Genomic DNA, 26,724 nt, shown 5'->3' with positions numbered 1-26,724 from the left:
TACAACATGGTAAACAGGAATCCCAAATGATGAAGGGCGGTTCCGAGTGGTGACTGATGGGTACCCTGTTAGGGATCACAAGGTGCCTATCATTTCTTTCATTAGTTGGTGTGGAATTTCACTAATACCTCTCTAGTTTTATGTACCACATTTTCTTGTTCAGACCAGGTGACATTGGTTGTGTTTTACAGATTACTCAGGGAATTTGTCACTGCATGGTCTTTAAACTCCCTGTGGCCCCCCCTAACTTTAGTTTTTTCAGTATGTATCCGTGCCATGGTGGACACAGGGATACCTCTAGGGGATGGCACGCATACAATTTCCTTGTATGCATATGACATACTCCTATATATCAGCGACCTCCACTCCATCCCCAGTCATTAGATCTGGAATTATCCACATTCGCTGATGAATTGGGCTTGCAGGTTGACGCCTCAAAATCTATTCTGTTTCCCTTCGCAGAGAATACCCCAGACTCAGTCAGTGGCTGGCCGGTATCATGGTGTGTCGGCACTTTCCGCTACCTGGGTATTCACATCTATCATCAAAAGGCAGACCTACTGGATGGCAATGTTACCAGAGCCATGACTGCCATTTGATCTCAGATATTCTTTTAGGGATCACTGCCGTTGTCCATCTCTGGCAGAATTGCCCTCGCTAAAATGGTGATACTGCCTCGGCTCCTCTATTCTTTTACAAACTTAGGGGCACATGCATCAACATAACGAATTGAGATTCCTAAATAGCGATTTTTTAGAAATCGCTATTTAGGAATCATAATTCTTTATGCATGAAGGAATCACACACAAAAATATGATTCCTACATTTTCTTCAATTGCGAATTGCAAATTGCGGTTCACAATCAAGGAATAGCTTCCTATTCATTCCTATGGGCCTAGAGGCCCATAGGAATAATTGGGAATCGCATACACAATTTGCGAGTACCAAATAGGTACTCCCAAATGTGCATGCAATTCCAAGGGTGCAAGGGTGCCAAAAGGACACCCTGATGCACCCCTGAAATTGCCGTGTGACCACATGTTGCGCACAAGGGCATGTGTATGTGTGTAACATGGAACGTTGAAAAATGCACTTAAGTGCATTTTTTTAAAGTTTTCGCAAATTACCATCAACTTTAAATTGATGGTAATTTGCGATCCCTAATTGCATCATGCATTGCATTTAGGGAATTGCAATTTGTGATTCTGTAAATGCATTTGCAATTTAAGTAATCACACATTTTGCAATGTAAACAAAAATATAAGGCTAGCACTTTACTACATCAATGGTAACTGACTTGCAAGAAAAACACTTAACCCAATATTAAAAATCCCATCATATAGATTAGATCCTACTGACTACAAGCAAGTGCTTTCATACAGCTGGAAGATCATCTATTCTGCAGTACTAGATTCTTACATCAAAACAATCAAGAGCACTGACCTCTCAGGGCTACTGTGCCATCTTCAGACAGCTTATTTGGATCCAAAAACACTCTGGGTTCACTCTTGAGGCTGTCCTGAACATACAAGACTCGCTGGTTTTGCAGCCCAGAATTGTAGAAATGAAAGTACCTTAAATTTGATAAAAGGCTGGTTAGTGACAATCTCCAGTACTGTTAAATAATGCTACACACTTAAATGATTAGAAGCCATGTGATTGGCAAATGGCAATGCATACTATTCCATGCTGGCCTCCATCTTTGAAGACCTTTGCAAGTAATTTCTCCTTGAAACAAGCAGAATATTGTGACAGCCAGCTACGATACACAACAGACCACTAAGTTGTCTATACCTAAACAAACTAATTTGGTGCATTTATATTATTGACTTTTTGAAACATCAGAAGACAGACAACATTCATCTCCCCTATATTTATTTGCACAACAGGGGTAATGAACACTTTATGACAGAAGGCCAAAGTATGTTACACCTCCACTGACAGTTTAGTTTGTTTTAATATTGAAAGTAAAGAGTTTTTAAGAAACACTAAGACAATTGGTGCCATGATACCAAGATGACGAGACATGAAGCTGCAGCAGCCACTCTCATTAACAATGCCTACCTCAGCCAGACTTTATTGACAGAGAAAATGTTTGCTATCTCTATTTCACATCAAGTGAGCAGGCAAAACAGGTCAGCAAACAATCACTGCAGAGCAAATTAAATTAAAGCTAAACACAGGAGGGAGGGTTGGTGGTGTACAATGTATTTGCACTGTGGCATTATATCATCAAACGGATGGTACTGAAAATCAGAAATAATGCATATAACAAGAATTCTTTTACAAATTATGTAAATACTAACTACATTAACTCCCCCAGATCGACAAGACAAACATTTTTAAATGTGAAGGAGTGTATGTAATTCTTTCCAGAATAATCTGAATTAAAATAATGTCAATTTAGAAAAAATGTTCAAGATGCTTGGAATTGCAACTTTAGGCAAGAAGATGGAATGCGCTTCGGTTTTGAACAGTTTCATTAATTAGAAAATGGGGTAGAAATTAAGGCTGCAAATTAAAGTTTGTCAAAGTATTAACAGAGCAGCTCCGGCGCTGTCAGTTGTTATGCTCTTTCATACACAAACATCTGGTAACTGCAGTAATAGAATAAAAAACTGCTGCTCAGTTTTTTATTTTCAACAAAAGCGGTCTATCCGATCTGAATGTTGCCAGCAGCAAGCACCGTAGAAGCAGCACGTGCTCGCCCTGGAAGTGGTACTCAGCCCCGTATCAGAGGGCAAATATGAGATCCGCATTTTAACAAAAAACAATATTATATAAATTACGTTTGCATGCACAATATCCTTGTGGTTTTCGTGCTACTTTCATTAATCCCACCTATTCTGAACAGATTGCCAGTAGAAGAATTAAAATTACATTTAAGGAAAGCCACAGTATGGCTTCTGTGAAACAGGTTGTTAAAAATCTATGCTCAGCCAAATGGAGAGTCTGAGGAATGGAACACACTTGACTCATCAAGGCTTATACAAAAGGGAACATTAGTCACACAAACATAACATAACTAGAATCACATTTATCTAATGTACGTCGTACAGGAATTCACAAAAGGATTACTGGAGGCGTGTGTCCATTTATATGTGCATGGAGTTCTCCACACTCATAAATGCACACAATGTGGAAAGTAGGCGGTATCAGACAGTGTTAGCCTTAGAAGTTTGTGAACGCCCACAAGCATGGCTGTTTGTCTACATCTGCAAACTGCTATTTGTCAGCATTCACAAAATCTCACTCCCACTCCCCTTCCCAGGCTGTTAGATGTACTTCAGAAACAAAGTATTCCTGAGTTAGATATGCTACATAACCCCTTCAGTTTGATAGTTTTTCTTAAAAATCATGTACACTTGCTTGGTTCTCAGAGAATAAGAACAGACCATTATAACCAGTAGGTGACAGCGGAAAAATCCACTGGTACCATAGGGGGTAAGAAAGGTAGATGTATGGATACCTCCTCTCAAGTATAAACTATTTTTCACAATTGTATCCAACCCCAAAATGGCTCCGAGCGCCTCTAAAACTCCTATCGGTGGTATATACCGCTGTTGCGGAAAGGAAAAAATTCCTTTTATTGTTTAACCCTCACACACCCTATTGGTGTCATGCTTCATCATCGGGTTCACCCAGACTCCTAAAGGTTTGGGTGGGCTCGACCATTTTTCAGGGAGCTCTTAGGAGATATAGGCTAGGGGGGGGTCAAAGATTACAAATCCTACTACTTCCCCAGGTATCCCTTTAATAACGGGGATGCAGTGGATATTAAAAAAGGTAAAACCGGGTCTTCTCAGAGTTTTATGGTCCTAAGACCCTAAAGGTTAGCCAACATGTTTCAGCCCACAGGCAGAGGCCAAAAATTGGTCCGGGGCTTTCGTTTGTGCTCCAAAAAATAGTAGTTCCCTCCCTGGTTTTTTACAAAACAAATTACGTTGACCTATAATTTGATTTGTGAAGGTACAGATAGCTGTTCCCTTCATAAACACCATAAATCATACATAAAACACCATAAATTGTAGATGTTTAATCAAAAATGTATTTGTAGAGAGGAGGAGCTACGACACCAACCAAGATGGCCGCATAGTCTCCCGGCTCCGCTGACCCCCGTCCTACGCTCTCCAATCCTGCCGAATATCCTGATCTCCAGCCCCGGGTTCGTGTGGGTGAACTAGTCGTTTTCAATTTGTTTCTATGGCCTCTTTTTTTTCTTCTCTTATCCTTCTTTGTCTTTTTCTTTTCCTGGGTCAGTACAGTGGGTTTCCTTTGGTGTCAATCGCTGCTTTTTCATCTGTGCCTCAATTTTCGTGGTGTTTTCTGGGTCTTAGGGCAGGGGACTGCAGGCGCGAATTGACCGTGATATTCCTCCACATCCTGAACCTCCTGTTTCAGCGCCATTGACTTGATCGATTACTGTTTATTGTTGACACGTTTACTATTCTGCCTGCCATTTTTCGCTGCTGGGAAATTGTTTGGCACCTGATCCCTCCATCCTATATTATAAAATGAAAACCTTTTATATCCTGTTTTCCTAATTGTGCTGTTCAGTGGCCAAGAGTATACTAGCATGGAGAATCTGCTGCTCGAGGTGCTGCATGTGATTAAAAATTGCTTTCTGTTATTCTAACTGCTTAGCGGCCGGCCCCGTGGGTTGTAGGCCCATACTTGTCTTTGGTTGAAATGTCAATAAAGGTTTTAAAAAAATGTATTTGTAAAAAAATTAATTTAAAAAAATCACACATCACAGTGAGGAGAATACTTATCCTCCTTGCTTCTGTAATAGAAAAATTCCACCTATTAGGAAAAAAGAAGAAAAAAAGAGAAAGAGACAAAAGAAAAAAGAAAAAGACCAAACATTGAATTCCAACAATAGTCTTGTAGTGCCACTTCTATTCATTCTTGAGTGCACCTTTTAAATTCATGCATGGTCAATGTTCATGTTGCACCAACCAGCAGAGCCACAGTGAATTAAGTTAACTCAAACACCCAATTAGGGCGGTGTGCGCAGTATCACATTATACCGATAATATTTATCAGCGAGGAAAATACTTGATAAGAAATCAAGAACATAGAACATAGGAGAACATAGGAGTACAATCAGACGTGGAATAGTTCCCACCAAATTAACAGCACATTATGTTGAGCACAAACACAATGACAAAGATTTGGAGAGGACAGTTGTTGAAAAAGTTAAAGATGGTCCCAATATCACCAGAAGACTCCTTGAACGTGAACAATGTTGGGTGTATAGACTGGGAACTGATAAACAAAGACTGAATGACTGCATACCTTGAAATGCCCTCAGATAAGATGAGTATTGGGGTGTTAAATACAAACTGAGGCAATGATCGAAGTACAACATAAAATACCAAATCAGTTTATAGAGGTCCAACTGGAAGGTATGTTTTTTCCATTGATATAAATGAGATATATGTTCTTATAAGACGCCTGTCCAAGGGTTCAAATTCCTATAAACCACATTTCTTATATGATTATAAAACGAGAGAGCCGATGAGGTTCCGTGAATTCTGAACCTGTTTTATAAAGGTCATGGTTTCGTTACGAATTTGGTAGTAACGGACGTAACTAGAGAGTGCGGCATGTACGAGTGATTTCGCCATGTTTGATTGATGGATTCACTACGTATTCAGGGATTTCGTTCTGAACCCTCGGGTTCCATTTTGTGTACGGCAGCCATTTTGTGGTTGCCCTCACATAGGCCGATGACTACAGCCGAACGAGTCTTTGGGACACGTACACCTTTAGCTGACTTCTAGGTGACCTGAGCGAACTGACCCCGTTGCCTGAAGCTAGCCTTGCTAAGCCAGTTCCTTGTCCGGTAGCTGATCGAGATTAGGATCAAAGAACAGGACATTGTTGAGTTTATTGTACACGCACACACCCCTTTATCTTGCTTCTCATCTGTTTCTGCTCCTTCTTTTATGGTCTGTTTATGGTTTGGGTTGTGGTCCTTTATCATGGGTTTTGTCCGGCCTGTCCGAGCAAGAATGTTGGGCTGGACAACTGAAAAGTGGGCTTGTCGTCATGTGATACCTTTTGCAAAGTTACCTACGATTGGACAGTTCGTAAATAATGAGTGTTTGTCAGGAATGTGATATTTGGCATAAAAGACGATGTCTCGCAATACGAAAATTGAGCAGATTCTGACGAACCTACCTGTGTCGTACTTCGTAGAAGTTCTGTTCTGGTTGCAGCCAATAAATTTGATCTTTGACGTCATCGAGAAGTATCCTGTGTCTCTGTATTCCAAGACAGGAGAACTCGAAGACTTCGGGCGTTTCCCCTGGCGCCGCTGGGTTCTAAAACCCGGTTCTTCAGTTGGCGCCCAACGTGGGGCGACTTCAGTGGTACCGGTCCAAGCCTGAAGATCGTGAGGAGCTTCGTGAGAAAATTCTGGAGGAAGGCCAACCACTTCATCGACCCCTGTATGTCGTCGTGGTCCGAAGGTTTTGCTGCAAGGCTTCCTGCTTTCCGAAGGCTATGAAGGACTGCTTCCCTGACTGTCGCCCTGTCTTGGACCCTTAGACGATTTGTAGAGCGAGACGATAGACGTGTCTTCTGGTGACGTGATTGATACCTCAGTTAAGTATGAGTGGAGCGTCTCCCAGTCTATAGTTTTTGGTTTCCTTCGGGATCTTTGATTGGGAACTTGCAAGTGCCAAAGCCGAGGGACTCGTATATTTGCGAGACTATCGAGTTTGGTAATCCCTTGAGGTTTGAAGCTAGATTAGTGAGAGAAGATGCCTGGTCTTAGCAGATTTAGAAAGATATTTTGTTGTAGTTGTAACAGGGATTCCCGATTGGAGGATTCGTGTCCGATACCTCCGGTTGGAACTCCGACTTATGAGCTCTATTCTAAACATGGTGTGGGCCCCATTACGTATAATGAAGTGTGGGTCCGATACACGAGGAAAGACGGTGTTCTACAATGGCCCCAACATGGTAGTTATGACACAGAGATTTTAGATAATATGGAAGTTAAACTCTTCAAGAAGAAAGCCCGGCCGGCGATGTTTGACTCTTTCCGCTTTTGGCGAAAGGAAGCCAAACAGAGAGAAATTAAACTAGCGAAAAGAAATAAAAGAGAGAGAAGGGTATATCGATAATGCAGGCTGCTATACAGTTTAAAGATAATGAAGAACAACAAGCGAGTGAGCAGTTGCATAGGCAACGTAAAATGCTCATCGATAAATGTTTTCCAGCTTTGTCACCCCTTCCACAAAGTGTGACGAAGGACCCGGAAAAGGATCCTTTGATGTCACATATGTTGAGTTCACCACCCCCTTATGTGCAGAGTGCTATGGCACCTCCGCAATCTTTAGTTGCGCAACCTCTAGCTGTTCAGCCTCTTGTTGTTGCACAGCCGCCAGCTCTTCTTCAGCTGGTTCCTGCTCCTTTGGCGCAGCCTTCTCTAGGGCCGCCGACTTTGCTAACAGATCCGTCTCCACTTTCTACAACTTTTTCTCCTTTATTTGCTACTTCTTCTGATACTCTTTCTGTTACTACTTCTACGTATGTTTTGTCTCAACCTGCTTTGCCTCCTGTCCTTATGGCAGCTTCTCCTTCTGTTCAACAGAGAATGACTGATACTGTTACTGGTCTTTTGTCTCCTTTCTTTGGGTCATTGAGTATGACCCCTGCTTCTGCGCGTAAACAGTTGGGTAGCCAGATGCCTGGTCCCGAAGAGCGGGCAGTGTTGGATCATTTGGCGTGTAAATGGGTTACTAATTCTTCGAGTTATGATTTAGAGTCTGTTATGGATGTCTTCTATCAATGGGAGGCACCAAAGCAGAGGTATGTTTTCGACATGATGTGTACTTTCCTCCGTGAGGAATGGGAAGATGGTAAGTTGGGACATACTCCGTCAGAGTTGTTCCGTGTACAGTCCGAGTTTGCGAAAGGAACGATAGTGGGTCTAGATGTTGAGAAAGCAGTTGCGACGTTGCTTGCGTTTAGGAGTGAGCGTCCTTCTCGGTCGTTGTTTGAGCCGGATTCTGCTGTTAGGAGAAAAGCGCGACAGTATCCAATGAGAGAGGTTCCTCCGGTATGGAAAGAGGAAGTTCAGGCTGATGTCGCTAATACTATTCAAGCTGTACCGGCTCATTTTCAGCGTGTTTGGGTACATGTTCCGTGGAAGCGAGCTGAAGTTTTGGCTCTTAAGCAGACGTTACCTGATCTCGGAAAGAATCCTGCAGGGTACTATAAGGAGTTGTCACAGACAGCTGAATCGTGCATGAGGAATTTAGCCGATATAGGCATGTTTGGTAATGTGGTTCCTCAGCCTTTATGGGCGAAGATTTGTCATGAGAATCATGCACAAGAGTTAGGTGATACATGGGCTAACATTACTGCTGCAGATGGTCGTCAAGGTGGTGGAGCTAAACCTGAGCCTTTAGTTGCAGACCTCCCTGGTAGGATTATTAATTTTATGAAGACTTTAATGCCTGCTATGCGAGTGAATTGGGATAAATTGTCTGCATGTAAGCAGAAGAAAGATGAGTGTCTGATTTCTTCACTAGGTTTGAAGAGACGTTCATCGATCATAGTGGTCAGGATATGAGTACAGAAGGTGGCCAACGGTTGTTCGTAGACGAGTTATGTAATAAATTGAAGGATTCAGAGAGTTCGTGGGCTGTTTCTTCGTCTGCTCAGATATTGGCTACTGTGCAATATTACGAGAATAGGGATAAGGATGAGAAAGAGAAAGCAGACAGAAAGACTAAAGATTTGAAGACGAAGGTTCTTTTGCAACAAGCGTATCCGCCTCGTAATAATCAGCGTGAATATCAGCAACCTCAGCAGATTCAGAGAGGTTCGCAAAGGTTCAAGCCTTCTCAACAGCGTTTTCCTGTAGGCCATAATCAGTGTGCGTATTGTAGAGAAGAAGGGCATTTCAAGAGTAGTTGTCCGATTTTGTGCAGCGTACTAATGGTGCGTCTGGTGTGAGAGGTCGAGGTGTTCAACAAGTTACTAGAGGTAGAGGATGTGATGTGTTCCCCCAGAATGCACGTTCCTTTCCTCCACAGAATACAATGATTTGTTTTGATCAACAGAATGTTGCGTCTGGTAGGTCGGCTCAGTATTATGCAGACGACTACTATGTTGAGAGTGAGAATGCGGATGGTAATGATTGCTAGGACAGCCATAGACAAAGAGAGGGAGTTGTGTCAGTTCCAGTAGATCAGAGTGGACCTTATGTTGAAGTGATTACATCAGGTGTGTCAGAGCCTTTTCTGTTGGATACTGGTGCTGCGAGAGTTCTATCATGCACTCTAAACTCCCAGGCGCACCTTTGTCTGGCTTGACGAATGTTTCAGTAGGTTTTTCTGGCGCCCCAGTTTGTAATCCGGTTTCGAGTCCTTTGTCTCTTTCTGTTGGACCTTGTGAATTGGAAGCACCCCTCATTTTAACGACAGGTTGTGGTGAGAATTTGTTGGGATTGGATTTGTTGAAAAGATTGTATGCAGCACTACATTGTTCTCCTTCAGGAGTACAACTTGCATTGGGTAAGAGAGTGATCTCTCCGATGTATTTGTCTAAGGATCGGCTTCCATTGGAATTGTGTTCTCTCCCTGATACTCTTTGGGCTACTGGTCCTAATGATGTGGGTCTTTTGGAGATTCCACCATATGTTGTGACGCTGAAAGCGAATGCTAGATTGCCGCATATTCCCCAACATCGGATTTCTAGTGATGGTGAAAGAGCACTTTTAGCGATCATCTATGATCTGATTGAGAAAGGTGTGATTGAAGAGACGAGAGGTAATGTGTGCAATAGTCCGGATCTACCTGTTTTGCAACGTACTGATTCTTCGCAATCGCATGTGTATAGGTTTGTGATCGATCTTCGCGAAGTGAACAAAATTTTCGTACCGCAATTTCCTGTTCTTCCATATATTACTGCTTTGCGGACTATGATTCCTGCTTCAGCTACCTGGTTTTCGGTGATTGATCTGAAGAATGCCTTCTTCAGCATCCCGATTGCCGAGGAGAGCAGAGATATTTTTGGCTTCTCTTTAGGAGGCCGAAGTTTCCGGTTTAAGCGCGCTCCTCAAGGCTATTGTGAGAGTCCATCCATCTATACTCAGGCTTTGAAAAACATAGCTTGACACGATTGTTTTACCTGATGGTGCTGCTCTTATTCAGTATGTTGACGGTTTGTTAGTTGCTGCTGATGATGAGGAGATTTGTAAAGAAGCTACTCTTTCTTTGTTGCGACATTTGTCTGACCTCCATCATAAGGTGTCACTTTTGAAGTTGCAGTATTGTGGACAAGAAGTGGCCTACTTAGGTCATCTCTTATTGAAGGAGGGAAGAAGATTGACTCCAGAACGAATTCAAGCGATTGCGACAATTAATGTGTCAACTACACAGAGAGACGTGCGTGCTTTCTTGGGTATTACTTCATACTGTAGGCAATGGATTCCAAATTTTTCACTTCTTGCGAAACCTTTGTTAGCACTTACTGTTAAAGATATTCCGAATCCTCTTCCTTGGACTGACGAATGCCAGAAGAGTTTTTCTGAATTGCGTGATGCCTTGTGTTCGGCTCCTGTGTTGGGTACTCCCGACTACAGTAAGCCTTTTACACTCTATGTTCATGAGAGAGAGGGATGTGCATTGTCAGTTTTGACTCAACAGTTCGGCGGTAAACAACGTTCATGTGCGTATTTCTCATCGACTTTTGATCCGGTAGCTAGAGCATTACCGAGTTGCTTGAGAGCCACAGCAGCAGCAGCTGTTTCTATTCGACAGTCTGCTGGTTTGGTGATGGATAATACGTTGATCGTGATGGTTCCACATGCAGTGGATACTTTGTTAAACAGGACCAAGACACAGCACTTGACTAGTGCTCGATTGTCAGGTTACGAGTTGACACTTTTGGCGAGTCATGTACATATAAAGCGATGCAACACGTGGAATCCAGCTACGTTGTTGCCGATTTCTGTAGAGACAGATGTTCAGGAACAGCCTGATTGCTTTCTTAGGACAGAGGAGGAAACAAAGGGTAGAGTAGGTCTAAAAGACACTCCTCTTGCAAAGTGTGATGGTACCCTATGGGAAGATGGTTCATGCTTTAAGCTTCCGAATGGTGATACGACTGCAGCATATGCTGTTACGACTTTGCATACGATTGTTGAAACTGCACGTATCCCACAAAATTCAGCTCAATCAGCAGAGTTGATTGCATTGACAAGAGCGTGTGTGTTGTTGAAAGGAAAGAGAGTGACTGTGCATACCGATAGTCAGTATGCGTTTGGTGTTGCCCATAGTTTTGGTCGCTTGTGGAAGGAACGTGGGTTCCTCACGTCTCATGGTACGAAAATTCAGCATGGTCAGTTGGTGAATGAACTTCTTGAGTCGCTTACGTTACCGATGTAAGTTGCGATCGTGAAATGCAGTGCACATAAGAAGGTTACCGATTGACGTTGGTCGTGGTAATGCGTTTGCGAATGAAGTTGCGAAAGAGACAGCGAAAGATGTGATGAGTCAAATGTATGTTGCAGGTCCAGCAAGATGGGTTCCGGATAAAGGAATGTGTGAAGATACGATAGAGAGTGTGAAGTCAATTCAGGCTGAAGCTACGGAGAAAGAATTGAATGTATGGAGAGAGAGTACGGGAAAATTGGATTCGACTGGTTGTTGGATTGAGTTGTAAGAGCATCAGCGATGGTTGTTACCTGATGCGTATGTGCTTGCAGTGGTTACGATGGCGCATGGAATGGCTCATATTAGTGCGAAAGGGATTTGTAAGTTGTTGGCTCCAGTATGGCAGAATGCTGGAATTCCTAAGTGTGCGGAGAATCTGGTCAAGAATTGTATGGTTTGTCTGATGTATAATCCTGGCAAGGGAACTCCAACTCCAGCTGGTCACTTTGCGCCTCCGACGTATCCGTTTGAGGTTCTGCAATTGGATTTCATCCATATGGAGAGGTGTAACAACTTGAAATATGTCCTCGTAGTTGTTTGTGCCAAGAATGGCGTGGAGTGATAACGGGAGTGAATTTGTGGGTCAAGATGAAGAGAGTGTGTGATGGTTTAGGTATCAGACAGAAGTTTCACGCTGCAAATCACCCCCAATCACCTGGCTTAGTCGAATGCTACAATGGCACCTTAAAGCTGAAACTAGCCAAGATTCGGTCGAGCTCTGGTCTCCAATGGCCTGATGCTTTGCCATTGGCACTTTTGTCAACCAGAACAACAGTACATTCTTGAGTGGGACTTAGTCCGTACGAGATTGTTTTCGGTCGCCCGGCTAACATATGGGGAGTGCAGTGGCCGACAAAGTTGCTTTGCCATTGGCACTTTTGTCGACCAGAACAACAGTACGTTCTCGAGTGGGACTTAGTCCGTACGAGATTGTTTTCGGTCGCCCGGCTAACATATGGGGAGTGCAGTGGCCGACAAAGTTTAGCGAGATTGAACATCCTGTGCTGATTGATTATTTGTATGATTTGACGGCTAAATTGCGTGTCTTACACCAACAGGTTCACGAAGCATTGCCACAAGCATCTGACGATCCAGGACACGCCATCGAACCTGGCTCGTGGGTGTTGATTAGAAATTTCCAGCGGACCAAGAACGATCAGCCCCGCTGGACTGGACCATTCCAGGTCCTGTTGGCGACGCGTACTGCAGTGAGAGTGCACGGTAAAAAGAACTGGATCCACGGCATACATTGTAAGAGGGCCCCTTTGCCTCTGGCGTACGACCAGTGGGTCCAGGAGGGTGCTGGCGATTCAGAGACTGAGACTGTGCCACGTTTTATTCCGTTCAGCGACGCGCGTTTGATTGGGACAAGCTCTGAGCGTGAGAACGACGACATTTTGCAAGAAGCTGTGCCTCCATCAGTCCGACTGAACACTACTGAGCCTGGGTTGTTGTTTCGTGATCAGACATTGCCTGGTAAAGGCCGCTATAATTTACGACCGAGAGTCGTTGGACTAATAAAATAAACCTTTTCTTGCTATTTTTGAAACTACGCTCTCTCATCAGAGAAACTGTTTTGATCTATTTTTTGTTTTTCGAACCGCCATCCGGGTTCAGCTGTAGGGTCGCGGTATAAAGACTCAGAGTGTACAGCTGGAAGACATAAGGTTGACAGTTCTGGTTTGTTCTAGGGCGTTCCCTGGGACATTCAGAGGTACACTTGAGCAGAAGAGAACCAACTGCCGCGAACAGCACGGTTAGAGGATGGAGTTTCTGCCAATTGAGAGAGCTGTTGAAAAAATTTACTTTAAGACGAGACTATGTAAATTAATGAGTAGCAGATTGTTTTTTGAGAACATGTCTTTTTATGCTACTTAGTATGACGATGTTTTTGGTGGGATATGTTATTTTCTCTTTTCAAGTGACGTTTGCACCCACTACACAACCTATGCCTTTTCCTACTATTTCTTCGCATTCTTTTCATCCTTTGCCCGAACAGGAGTCCATTAGAAGATTGGAATTTGCTAATAACTCCTTTGTTCAACTTTTGCATCAGCATCAGTTAGTAGTGAATACCACTAATTGCTGGGTGTGTGGTCTTATGCCTCATACTACTGATAAGGGTATTCCTTACCTGGTCCTGCCATTCTGCTATAATGGTTCTGTGTGGGCGTATAGGACGATGTTCATCTATGCCGTGAAGTTTACCCCCTGCGTTCCGTGAAAGACAATCCGAGGAATAGTGCTTTAGTTAAGGGAATAGTAGACATGATTAGAGGAATTAACTCCTATGAGACTATTCTGAAAGATGAGACACTAGCATATATCGGATGGAACGTTACTGGATATGGTATTAGTCTGAGTAAAAACCAGCGAGCAAAAAGATCTTCTCCGATTTGGATTGTGCCCCATCGTGGTCATTTTTGTCTGCAAGGTAATGGCAAGAATCCGAGAGCTCAGTTAGGGAAGAGTGTTTGCACTGAGACGTATGTTTTTGCGTCCCAGACTTCCCCACCGTTTTTAGCAGCTAAGGGTACATATTTTGTCTGCCACAATAGAGCATAAACATGGTTGCCCCCTGATTTTTCGGGAACATGTTATGTCTCGTTTTTGTTGCCCCCTACGTATACTGCTGCGGCAGACTACCACAGAACGAGAGTTGTTAGAGGTGTCTTCTGTAAGGAAGATACTGCAGGATGAGAATTGGGAGATTTTCTGAAGGGTTTTCTGCCGTTTTGGAGACCTATGGTCAACAGTAGGAACATACGGCAATTGACGAGAGTGGTTGGGTCCACCGTAGTTGAGACTGCTGGTGCCCTTAGTAATCTGACTGCTGAGCTCCAATCGGATCGTCTTATGACGTTGCAGAATCCAGTTGTGTTAGATGTCATACTTGCAGATAGAGGAGGAATATGTAAATTGATCCAATCGAGCTGTTGCGTTTTCATTCCAGACAATGCTTCGACAGTATACCAGGCCATTTCCAAGCTACATAAGGTCTCCGAGTCTATACATGTGGACGAAGGAGATTGGTCATTGATGGGATGGTTTTGGGGATTGTTATCCACTTGGGGATGGAAGATTCTGATGATCAATGGGATGGTTTTAGCTATCCTTTTCCTGTTCTGTCTTGTGTACAGTGTGCTCCTGCTATATGTGGCCTTTGCGCTACTACGTGTGCGAGGAGACCTGTCCAGAGAGAGGTACTAAGTAATAGGATGATGCTTCAGCAACATCTTGATGTTCTGATGAATTTAGACCTGGATTCAGATTGAGGTGAGTTTAGGTTATTGCCTATGTAAGGGCAAAAGGAGGGTCTGAGGTTCCGTGAATTCTGAACCTGTTTTATAAAGGTCATGGTTTCGTTACGAATTTGATAGTAACGGACCGTAACTAGTGAGTGCGGCATGTACGAGTGATTTTGCCATGTTTGATTGATGGATTCACTACGTATTCCGGGATTTTGTTCTGAACCCTCGGGTTCCATTTTGTGTACGGCAGCCATTTTGTGGTTGCCCTCACATAGGCCGATGACTACGGCCGAACGAGTCTTTGGGACACGTACACCTTTAGCTGACTTCTAGGTGACCTGAACGAACTGACCCCGTTGCCTGAAGCTAGCCTTGCTAAGCTAGTTCCTTGTCCGGTAGCTGATCGAGATTAGGATCAAAGAACAGGACATTGCTGAGTTTATTGTACCCGCACACACCCCTTTATCTTGCTTCTCATCTGTTTCTGCTCCTTCTTATGGTCAGTTTATGGATTGGGTTGTGGTCCTTTAATATGGGTTTTGTCCGGCCTGTCCGAGGAAGAATGTTGGGTTTTCCCGTGTAATTGATGGTGGGCTGGACAACTGAAAAGTGGGCTTGTCGTCATGTGATACCTTTTGCAAAGTTACCTACGATTGGATAGTTCGTAAATAATGAGTGTTTGTCAGGAATGTGATTTTTGGCATAAAAGACGATGTCTCGCAATACGAAAATTGAGCAGATTCTGACGAACCTACTTGTGTCGTACTTCGTAGAAGTTCTGTTCCTGGTTGCAGCCAATAAATTTGATCTTTGACGTAATTGAGAAGTATCCTGTGTCTCTGTATTCCAAGACAGGATAACTCGAAGACTTCGGGCGTTTCCCCTGGCGCCGCTGGGTTCTAAAACCCGGTTCTTCACCGATGTCAATTGTATATGAAGTATTCCTCAGGTATGACCTGTGCCACTCACACTCGAGCTGGAGTTAAGCTGTTTTGATTATTACAAACCGTAGTATTGCTAATAGCTCTCTCAGTTGATGAGGCCTTTTCTGGTTATGATTCTTCTTGCACTGAGATATATATATTTTTTTGCATCAATTTCTAAATCACACACTTTTATATATATTCGAAGGGTGATTGTAGAAAATGGTTTCGTGCCTCAGACCCATGTAAACTACAACAGCAGGTTTAGAACTACATTTCCCTGAGTCTTATGACCAAGTCGCTTCGGACGCATTAGAGGCCATGTGCCTTCCGTGTGCGCGATGTGCACCTTAATTTTTATCGCAGAAACGTGATAGAACTTCACGTATCCCAGACCTAATACAAATTACTGTTGTAGTGTTAAAGAACTCCAATTCCCTTCTTTCCTATTGTTTACCAGCATGAGGCACACCGGAAGTGACGTTCTTCCGTGAGCGCCGGTTTCTACTGCCCCCGCCCACATACTGACATTGCACCGAGATAACGGTATTTAGAGAGCACCCAGGAGCATTAGGATGCGAGAGCCGGGGAGCAGAGATACTAATTAGGTGTAAATATGGGCAGGACATGTAAAATAGTAAGTGGGGACATGCTGAAATTACGACTATTGAGATTGGGGTAAGTGTCCCGATCGTTTGAATTCTAACAGGAAAATTTTTTCTGTTTTCATGATTTTTACGAGCAGCATGTGATCTTAAAACTTACTCTTTCTCGACCTCAAGACACGCAATATTCCCTTAAATTGGGCAAGGACAGTGGAGTATGAGTTCGAGTGAAAAAATCATGTCTGGCATTTATTGCATATGAATTCTTGATGCATGAGTTTGAGTGTGTGAAAATACCATAAAGCAACACCGAACTGTGATTTATGAAACAATGAGGTTAAAAACGTAAAAATCACGGAAGTGATTTTGATATACATACGTTCATAGTTGTGGGATAAATATGTCACTGCACACAGTGGTTTTAAAACGTAGATGGTGATTTCTTATCAAGGTTTTTCCTCGCTGATAAATATTATCGGTATAACGTGATACTACACACACCGCCCTAATTGGGTGTTTGAAGTAACTTAATTCACTGTGGCTCTGCTGGTTGGTGCAACATGAACATGGACAATGCATGAATTTGAAAAGTGCACCTAAGCATGAATAGGAGTGGCACTACAAGCCTATTGTTGGAATTCAATGTTTAGTCTTTTTCTTTTGTCTCTGCAAGGAGGATAAGTATTCTCCTCACTGTAATGTGTGATTTTTTTAAATTAATCTCTTTTAAATTAATTTTTGATTAAACATCTACAATTTATGGTGTTTATGAAGGGAACAGCTATCTGTACCTTCACAAATCAAATTATAGGTCGATGTAATTTGTTTTGTAAAAAACCAGGGAGGGAACTTCTATTTTTTTGAGCCCCGATGAAAGCCCCAGACCAATTTTTTGGCCTCTGCCTGTGGGCTGAAACATGTTGGCTAACCTTTAGGGTCTGAAGACCATAAAACTCTGAGAAGACCCCCTTTTACCTTTATTAATATCCACTGCATCCCCGTTATTAAAGGGATACCTGGGGAAGTAGTAGGATGTGTAATCTTTAAACCCCCCTCGCCTATAAATCCGAAGAGCTCCCTGAAAAATGGTCGAGCCCACCCAGACCTTTAGGAGTCTGGGTGAACCCGATGATGAAGCATGACACAAATAGGGTGTGTGAGGGTTAAACAATAAAAGGAATTTTTTCCTTTCCGCAACAGCTGTATATACCACCGATAGGAGTTTTAGAGGCGTTAGGAGCCATTTTAGGTTTGGATATATTTGTGGGGGAAAAAATTATAAATAAGAACAGACCTCCTATAGCCAGGAGTGAAAACCACCGCCAAACCCTCTCTCGTCCATTCACATTGACAAATGCAGAAAATGATACAGTAATTAAGGGACGGAACTGATTTAAAATAAATAACAAAGGAGAAATAATAACTACTTGGTTCTGACTTAGTAGAATATTCAAGATGATCAATATTTTTTCAACGGGTGTGAGGAATTGAGGAGTGGGAGAGTCAAACTGAAGTGAAAGTCTGGGACATATTTAGAAAGAGTTCAACTGTGTTGCTTGCTTAATAAAATATAGCCAATCAATTAAAACATTTCAAAAGGCGAGTCAGCCCTTGTTACAGAAATAAAATTGTGCTTGTCACAACGTGTCTCAATATAAAAACTGATTAAAAAAATAGATGATAAAATAATTTTTTTAAACCTCTCATTAGAATTTTGAGTCGGCTTCTTCCAACAATCTATCGGCTACCAATGTCATGAATTTAACATCAGCTCTCATTCATGCATAGTCTCCACTAATGCCCCACAGATTTTTACTCTTGTATAGTTGCTCATCCAATATTTCACATATTCCCAGTGTTTCTGGGCAGAAGCCAAATGCATTTTCCAGGGACTCATTTTTTAGCCACATGATCAGCACTCTTTTTTTAACATCAAATTTGGGATCCTAAAATCCTTTTACTTCAGTTAGTCGAATTTGTGCAACATGTAGCTTATCCAAGAATGGGGGGGGGGGGAATGGTGATCTTACCAAGATTTAAAAGTAGATACTTCAGGTGTAGTGCAAGATTATTAAAGGGCGGTACAAAAGGGGGTGGTGATGGACAGAGGATCTGAATCAATCAAACACTCACACCCAGTCAAAGGATCTGCGTTTAATCCATCACCGTTCTTTAGCCCACTCTGCCACCTCAGTTCAGACATGGCTATATGCAAAACAGTCTGACCCTGTGCCTCATGGGAACAGTCCAGCCCGAACTGCCAAGCTGAAGACGGCTGGAATGCCAGAAACCGGTCCTTGGAAGCTTGTTTCCGGTCCAGGGAAGACATGGCTTTGCAGTTCGGGCTGGACTGTTCCCATGAGGCACAGGGTCAGACTGATTTGCATATAGCCATGTCTGAACTGGGGTGGCAGAGTGGGCCAAAGAACGGTGATGGATTAAACCCAGATCTCTTGACTGGGTGTGAGTGTTTGATTGATTCAGATGCTCCGTCCATCACCACCCCCTTTTGTACCGCTTTTGGCCGCCATAAGTGTGGCAGGGTATGCTCAGACGTGAGTCCCCTGCTAACTTTGCCACTGGATTCAAGCAAGCCGGGCTGAAGACGGCTTGAATGCCAGAAACCGGTCCTCGAAAGCTTGTTTCCGGTCCAGGGAAGACATGGCTTGGCAGTTCGGGCTGGACTATTCCCATGAGGCACAGGGTCAGACTGATTTGCATATAGCCATGTCTGAACTGGGGTGGCAGAGTGGGCTAAAGAACGGTGATGGATTAAACCCAGATCTCTTGACTGGGTGTGAGTGTTTGATTGATTCAGATGCTCCGTCCATCACCACCCCCTTTTGTACAGCTTTTGGACGCCATAAGTGTGGCAGGGTATGCTCAGACGTGAGTCCCTTGCTCACTTTGCCACTGGATTCAAGCAAGCCAAGCTGAAGACGGCTGGAATGCCAGAAACCGGTCCTCGGAAGCTTGTTTCCGGTCCAGGGAAGACATGGCTTGGCAGTTCGGGCTGGACTGTTCCCATGAGGCACAGGGTCAGACTGATTTGCATATAGCCATGTCTGAACTGGGGTGGCAGAGTGGGCTAAAGAACGGTGATGGATTAAACCCAGATCTCTTGACTGGGTGTGAGTGTTTGAATGATTCAGATGCTCCGTCCATCACCACCCCCTTTTGTACAAATTATTAAAGGGCATCAAAGCATATGTGCATTTTACTGTTGACCAAACAGGAGGCAGCCTTTTGTGATAAACAGGCTGACAGTTTAAGGCATATAGGCATAGTGGGTAAACCCCTAGGAGATCTTCGTTACAGTGGTATGGTGATTACAACCTCGTCAAGATCAGGAGTATGTGCCCATCCTACAATTAGTCCACTCAGAGATGGTTTATATGTAAATGATAGTTTGCACAGCATCATATGTTTTATCAGTTCAGAGGATGTTGGTAGCAGTCTCCCAAAAACATGCATGACCCTAGCCTCCTGGAATATTGTGGGATTATCCTCCAAAATAATGTCTATGTATTGGACTTCATATATTGACGGAATTGACGTCTGGCTATTCCAAGAGACTTGGTCTCTGGATAGAGTCTACCATCCGGGCTTCTTAAACTTCTCAAAGGCTGCAATAGGAGGTATGAGGGGAAGACCGGTTGGCGGGTTGACCTGTTGGGTCATACAGTATGAGGGCATAAGGGTGGACAGTTAACAATAGATAGCCCGGATATCATGGCCATACGTGTTAGATCACTTACAGGCCTTGATATAACGCTTTTTAATGTCTATTCACGAGTGCAGCCGGGTGGCAGGGGATCCAGTGTAGTCACAGCTCTCGATAGTTATCTGTATAACGGAGTCACCAGTAATTATTACGGGTGACTTCAACTGTAGTTTTGAGCCCCTGGATCTAGAAGACGGAATGCTTAGTGAAGATGAGGATGTATTATGGAATATTCCCCAGCTAGAATTACGACCTATAAAATAATGGACCGAGGCCGCATTACAACTAAAGGGCTTCTGTCTGGAAAGGGGAATGAGGGCAGCAAACGGGAGGATGCGGTCAGTCAGGCTGGGTGCAAACACCTTCGATAATGGAGTAAGTAGTAGTCGCATAGACTACATTCTTATCAAAGTAGAATTTTGGTCATCTGCATTGGATATGGAGGTTCAGAGGAGGTCTGAATGTGACCACAATCTGCTGGTTTTGAAAATTAAAGACACAAGCTTTTGCTGTGCAACAACAAGGGAGGCTTACAAAAAAAAGAGGTCACTGTCACCAATGACCTGAGAAGAGTTCAGTGGGAAAGGATTGCCAATAAAGAGGGTGAACTTGCCCAGATGAGGGACTTGGTAATAGGGTCATTGTCTAAACTTTCTGATTGCGAGTCACAGGAGGTTGTTAATCTCATTATACTTCAAGTCCACGAAGAGCTATTTAAGAATCTAAAAAAGTTCTTCATTAAAAGTAGTACTCTCAGGAAGAACAGGTTTATGAAGACAGGTTCATGGTATAACAGTGCATGTAGAAAGGCCTACAAATCCCTTGCGAACACTATTAGATCAAAGGTACAGGGAAATATCAAAAAGTTTAGAGCCAACTACAAGAAAGTACAGTTGCAGGCGAAGAAAGAGTGGGACGAGGAGTGATGGCAAGATTTGTTGTTGGCATGTAAAGAGAGGAATATGACCCAATTTTGGCATCTAGTCAAATGGGGTAGTGGCAACCAGATTCAGGCACCGATCAATCATGTTGTCTCAGAAAGTGGGTAGCGCCTTTTGAGGCACAGTTTAGGTCCACAAACAGTAATGAAGAGATTCTCCAGTGGCACATAACAAACGAACCTTTGAGTTTTACCAGTGCTGAGGTTGAGTCTGTGTTAAAGATAATTCCGCGATGCAGGGCCCCGGGTCTTGATTGCATACCTGCAGACTTATTCATAAAGGATAAAGAGCTTTGGGTACCCTATTTAAAGTTCTTAGCAAACGCCATAGCTAATGGTACCCCAATTCCTGAAACCTGGTCTGGAGCGGAATTTTTGCCGATTTATAAGAAGGGCGACCGTTCTGAACCGGGGAATTACAGATCAATCCGTCTGATAGATTCTGTTCCATTACAAGCAGGGTTTCGGTCGCATACAAGTACCCTCGATCAGGTCTTCAGGTTTGTGTTAATATATTGGAAGGTGGTTGTTATAGGAGGGGGCACAATCTATGCGGCTTTCGTGGATCTAAAGTCCGCATTTGATCTCCTCCCCTGTGTGAAACTGTGGAAGGCGGTATTGAAAATGGGGATGCATCCAGAATTGGTGGCTATTTTGGTAAAACTACATGAATCAACTTATGCGCAGGTTCGATGGGGTAAACCAGGAGGGACTACAGAGAGGTTTTCAGTGTCTTAAGGGGTACGACAGGGGTGTGTTCTGGCACCTACTCTGTTCTCTTTATTTATAAACGGAGTAGTCCAGTACTTTACAAATCACCCCACTGATGCACCAACGTTAGCTGGCATGAAAATACCCTTGCTCATGTTCGCGGACGACACCCTGATAATATCCAAGACAAGACAGGGGTTGCAGGCTGCCCTGTCTCGCTTTGAGGTGTTCTGCCACGAACATGAGCTAATGATAAATGTGGGGAAAACAAAGTTCATGGTGCTCGAAAAATCTAAGTCCATCAAAGCGAGAGTATTCATGAACGATGTTCCACTGGATCAGACCGAAGTTTTTACCTATTTGAGTATCACATTAAGTAGAAAGCTAAGCTGGAAGCCCCAAGTCGATATGTTGGCACTAAAACATGCACAGTTAGCAGGCGCCCTGATTAAGGAGCATAGGTTCTCCCAAACTAAGCCTGTTGCCCCCGTACTGCAAATATACACAACAAAAATTAGCCCAGCTATATTATATGGCGCTGAACTGTGGGGCTTTGATAACCTATCCCCCTTTGCAATAGCACAGAATAAGTTTGTGAGATCAATAGTTGTCCTCCCGCAATCGTCCCTCTTACTACCCCTCTACTTAGACCTGGGTTGCCATAATATCGAGGATGTAGCGCGATATAGACCATTAGCATTTTGGAGGCGACTCTGGATTACTCCGGAACTCTCCTTGTATGCCAAGGCCTTACTAGAAGTGAGAAGTCTGGGTAGACTACATGCGATCCCTTGGTTGTATAACATCAGGTCTATGTTGTTCGAAATGGGGATGAGCAATTTATAGGAAAACCCAGATGCCATGGATTTTCCCCCCAAGAAGATATACAGGGCAGCCTATTGGGAAATGGTCAAAACTAAGAGATATTCTACCCACACAAGGCAGTCACTGTCCAGGGAATTCCTCGATATAAAGGATGAGGCAAGATTGGAAGCTTATTGGGATCTTATTTCCAGGCCTACCGACCGGAAACTCTATCATCAGTTCAGAATAGGTTCCCTGCGAGTAAGATCCTTTATAAGCAGTTGGAACTCATCAATGCGTGATAAGTGTACATTTTGCCAGGTTCACTGTGAGAATATAGACCATATCTTATTTGTTTGTCCTGCTTACTATCTGCCAAGGACAAAATGGCTTAAACCGGTTTGTATGGCCATGAATATAAGATCAGCGAAGGAAGCTAGAAGGATCCTGAGGTCAGATACCACGGCCCTTACAGTGATTGGTATGGCAAAGTTTTTGAGCTGGGCATGGGCCATTCGAAATAAAAATGGGGGGTTGAGTAGTTCATAGTGTAAAGAGGGACCTTATTTTGTATGGAAATGATTTTTAAATGAATTAAGGTTTTTATGTAAATGAATATATCATGGTCTTTAGCATATTTGTTATGTTAATTGCTGATTGCTATGTCGAATTCATATACTAAATTTTATCTTTTTTAAGATCCCGTTTTAAAATGGACATATACTTATTTATCAATGTATGATGAATTGTGATTAATGTTTTTTTCATCCGAAGGATGCTTTTTAACGATAATAGTTATGTGATGGTATATTTCTGCTTTTAAATCTTGGATGATTTAGTCTTTTATGATGAACAATCGAAATAAAGACTTGATTGATTGATTGATTGATTGATTGATTGGTGTGTTTTATATCACTAAACTTTGAGCATCTAACCTCTTTTGTCCTACCTTTATTTTTCAGGTTGCTTTCAAGCTTGGACTTCCTATTTGCATACACCAAGCAATTTGCATATACACTTTTTGCAATGCTTGAAGTAAATAATCTGTCCAAGTATAATATTGCTCACTTCGTTTTTTGTACATTGTGCTCCATGTCATTCCCTCCTCTGTAGGGGGGCTGATAAACTTGCATTGTGACAGTACCTCAAAAATTGTGCTTTAAATAGTAAAACTTGTTTGCATAGGCCAAATTCTAAACAGATCTGCAAAAAAGGTGCTGCTGTAATTCAATGAGAGACCAATGTAGAGTACATTGTGCCACATCCAAGGTCTTACCCAATTTTAGGAAGTCCCCAATGGCGTGGCTGCAGTTAGCAGGAAGTGCTCACTGCTCCAATTTAAACCAATCTCCTTTCAATCTGTGACCTGAAATCGGGATCTCCCACTGACCCTTGTCCCACTGATCTGTTGGTCAAGGTGGTGTATGTGATTAATCCTGCTGCGAATAAGCTGCAAAATGTGTCTATCTTCACTCCCATAGTTCTCTCAATTTGGAAGGAGGCTAAATTAATCCCTCCTATAAAAAAAGCCTTCAGCTGATCCTAATGTTTTAGCTAATTAAAGACCTATTTCGTTGTTACCACCTTTCACTAAAATGTTGGAGAAATCTATTAATCACCAGCTTTCTAATTATCTATAGGCTAATAATCTCCTGCACCCAGTCTGTCCAGTTTTCGCCCTAGGTTTAGCACCCTTAACCGCTCTACTGGCAGTGACTGAACATATAAAATGTTCATTAAACAAGGGAGGCAAAGTGGCACCGATAGTAATTGGATCTCTCAGCAGCATTCGATAAGGTCTCGCACTCCCTGCTTCTTCGAAGCTTGCAGGCCATTGGTCTGGTGGGTCTAGCTGTGAAATGACTGGAATCCTTTCTGGAGAACAGAGGGCAAGAGGTCCAGATGGCCCCTTTTTCTTCAGGTTCTTAGACTCTTTCGGTGGGTGTGCCACGGGGATCTGCATTGAGCCCCACTCTTTTTAATACTTAACTTGCCCCTCTGGCGTCCTTTGAACCAAAGGTAATTTCCTCTGTGGATGACACACAGATTCTCTTCTCCTTTAATAAAGGGGTAGATGTGAACTCGGGTCTTCTTAACCCCTTGCGTGTGTTCATCGGCCAACGGCAGTCGCAAGCACCACCTCGGTAGTGCTGTGCACGTCCGTTGGCCGACGCATCCCCGCCCGCGCATTCGAACGCCTGCACCACGGCGGAATTGCCGCCGCAGTAAACTGGTTAAAGCCTGCCTTTCAGCAGTGTTTGAATGTATGTGTAGTTATCATCTTCTGTGCAACACTTACAAGACACAGGTCCTTTTATTTGGGTCGTTTCCTACAGATAAGTGGTCTAACTACTGGCATGACAGCTCCCTCGCTCCACCTACTCAAGTCAGAAGTGGTTAGAAACCTGGGAGTTAAATTTGATAACCAACTTTCTTTTCGGCAACAAGTTTCATCCGTGGTAGGAACATGCTTCGGTCTGCTCCGGACACTAAAGATATTTTTACATCTCCTTCCTCTATGCGCAAGGAAAACGGTTGTCCACGCTTTCATTACATCTAGGCTTGACTATGCCAACTTTCTTTTGTCTGGTTCTCCCAGAATATCTAATTAAAAGACTTCAGATTGTGCAGACCACAGAGGTTCGTAGGATTTGATCAGCGCTGTAAGTGCGGTGACATTTAGATTGAATAGGGTGGGGCTCAAGGACGAGCCCTGAGGCACCCTGCAAGGGAGTAGGAAGGCTGGTGATGTAAAGTCTCCAAGGGAAACTTTGGATTCAATTGGCTAAGAAGGAAAAGATGAACTTGAACACATTGTCTTTAAGTACATCTTGACAGTCTATTGTTTAGGTCTACAATTTGATTAGCATCCAAGAAGGAGTCGTACACTGATTTAACTTTATATTGAAAGTAGAGTGCTAGCTTGTTGCAAAATTGTTAATTAATATTGGGGGGGTTTGCTTCAGGAAGTTTCAAAGGTTTTGTAATAATTCCTTTGAGGAATTTTTTGCTTCTTCTAATTTTGCAGTGAAGTAACTCTTTTTCTCAGTTTGACTCCTGGTGGCCCCCCGCCCTAGGCAGCGCACCCAAACCAACAGACCACGCACGCAACCTGGGCTTCATCCTGGACTCCTCCCTCTCCATGACCAGACAAGTCAACGCCGTCTCCTCGTCGTGCTTCAACATCCTGCGCATGCTACGCAAGATCTTCCGGTGGATCCCCACCGAGACCAGGAAGACGGTCACCCAGGCCCTCGTCACCAGCCGTCTGGACTACGGCAACTCCCTCTACGCCGGAACCACCGCCAAACTCCAGAAGAGACTCCAGCGGATCCAGAACGCCTCAGCACGACTCATCCTGGACATCCCCCGTCGCAGCCACATCTCCGGACACCTGAGAGACCTGCACTGGCTCCCGGTCAACAAGAGAATCACCTTCCGACTCCTCACCCACGCACACAAAGCCCTACACAACCAAGGCCCAGGATACCTCAACAGCCGCCTCAACTTCTACCCTCCCAAACGCCAGCTTCGATCGACCGGCCACGCCCTCGCCGCCGTCCCCCGCATCCGAAGAGCCACCACAGGGGGACGGTCCTTCTCCTACCTCGCCGCCAAGACATGGAACTCCCTCCCGACCCACCTCCGCCTGACCCAGGACCACCTCGCCTTCAGGAAGCAACTCAAGACCTGGCTGTTCGAGCAGTAGCGGACCCCCCCTCCCCCAGCGCCTTGAGACCCTCTGGGTGAGTAGTGCGCTATATAAATGCTTTGATTGATTGATTGATTGATTGATTGATTGAATCAATTTTTTTATAAGTTTGTATATTGGTTTTATAAATCTCTTTGTCAGATGTATAATCTAGCTTCCATTTACATTCAGATTTCCTACATTCCTATTTTTTGTGTCTGAGACTTTCATTTAACCAAGATTCAGAGGGGTTGATATTGCGACTATGATAATCTTTTACTGGGGCTATCTGGGTTAGTGATGATTCTAACCATTGATGATAATTACAAACAGCTATGTCCAAATCCGGAAAGATAGACAGAGCTTATTTATAAAGTTTTGAATAGTGCGAAAATGACCCAGGTGGGCATCAGAGCGTTTCACAATTAGGGTTGGTTGAATAGAATGGTGGGGAACGAACTTTTGTTACATATATATGCATAGCGCGAACATGACCCAAGCGGGTATCAGAGCGCTTCACGTTTACGGTAGGACGGAGTCAGTAGTGGGAAAAGAACATTTGTTACATGTATGTGCATAGCATGCTAACGCAGGGATTCCCAGGTGTAGAACAATG

The 26,724-nt window shown here is 43.5% G+C and overlaps 1 protein-coding gene across 1 annotated transcript in view; it reads right to left on the bottom strand.

Annotated features, from left to right (window-relative positions):
• The window catches only part of PREP (prolyl endopeptidase), a 721,276-nt gene that overhangs the window by 624,900 nt on the left and 69,652 nt on the right, over nt 1-26,724 (bottom strand). Inside the window, exon 4 of the mRNA XM_086926706.1 lies at nt 1,444-1,574. Within this exon, the coding sequence (XP_086782832.1) occupies nt 1,444-1,574 (131 nt within the window). The remainder of the gene's footprint in view (nt 1-1,443; nt 1,575-26,724) is intronic.

The sequence above is a fragment of the Lissotriton vulgaris genome, chromosome 6, assembly GCF_964263255.1.
Source record: "Lissotriton vulgaris chromosome 6, aLisVul1.2, whole genome shotgun sequence".
NCBI classification, from domain to species: domain Eukaryota; kingdom Metazoa; phylum Chordata; class Amphibia; order Caudata; family Salamandridae; genus Lissotriton; species Lissotriton vulgaris.
The sequence above is the reverse complement of the archived record's forward strand: the minus strand, read 5'-3'. Positions and strand labels throughout refer to the sequence as shown.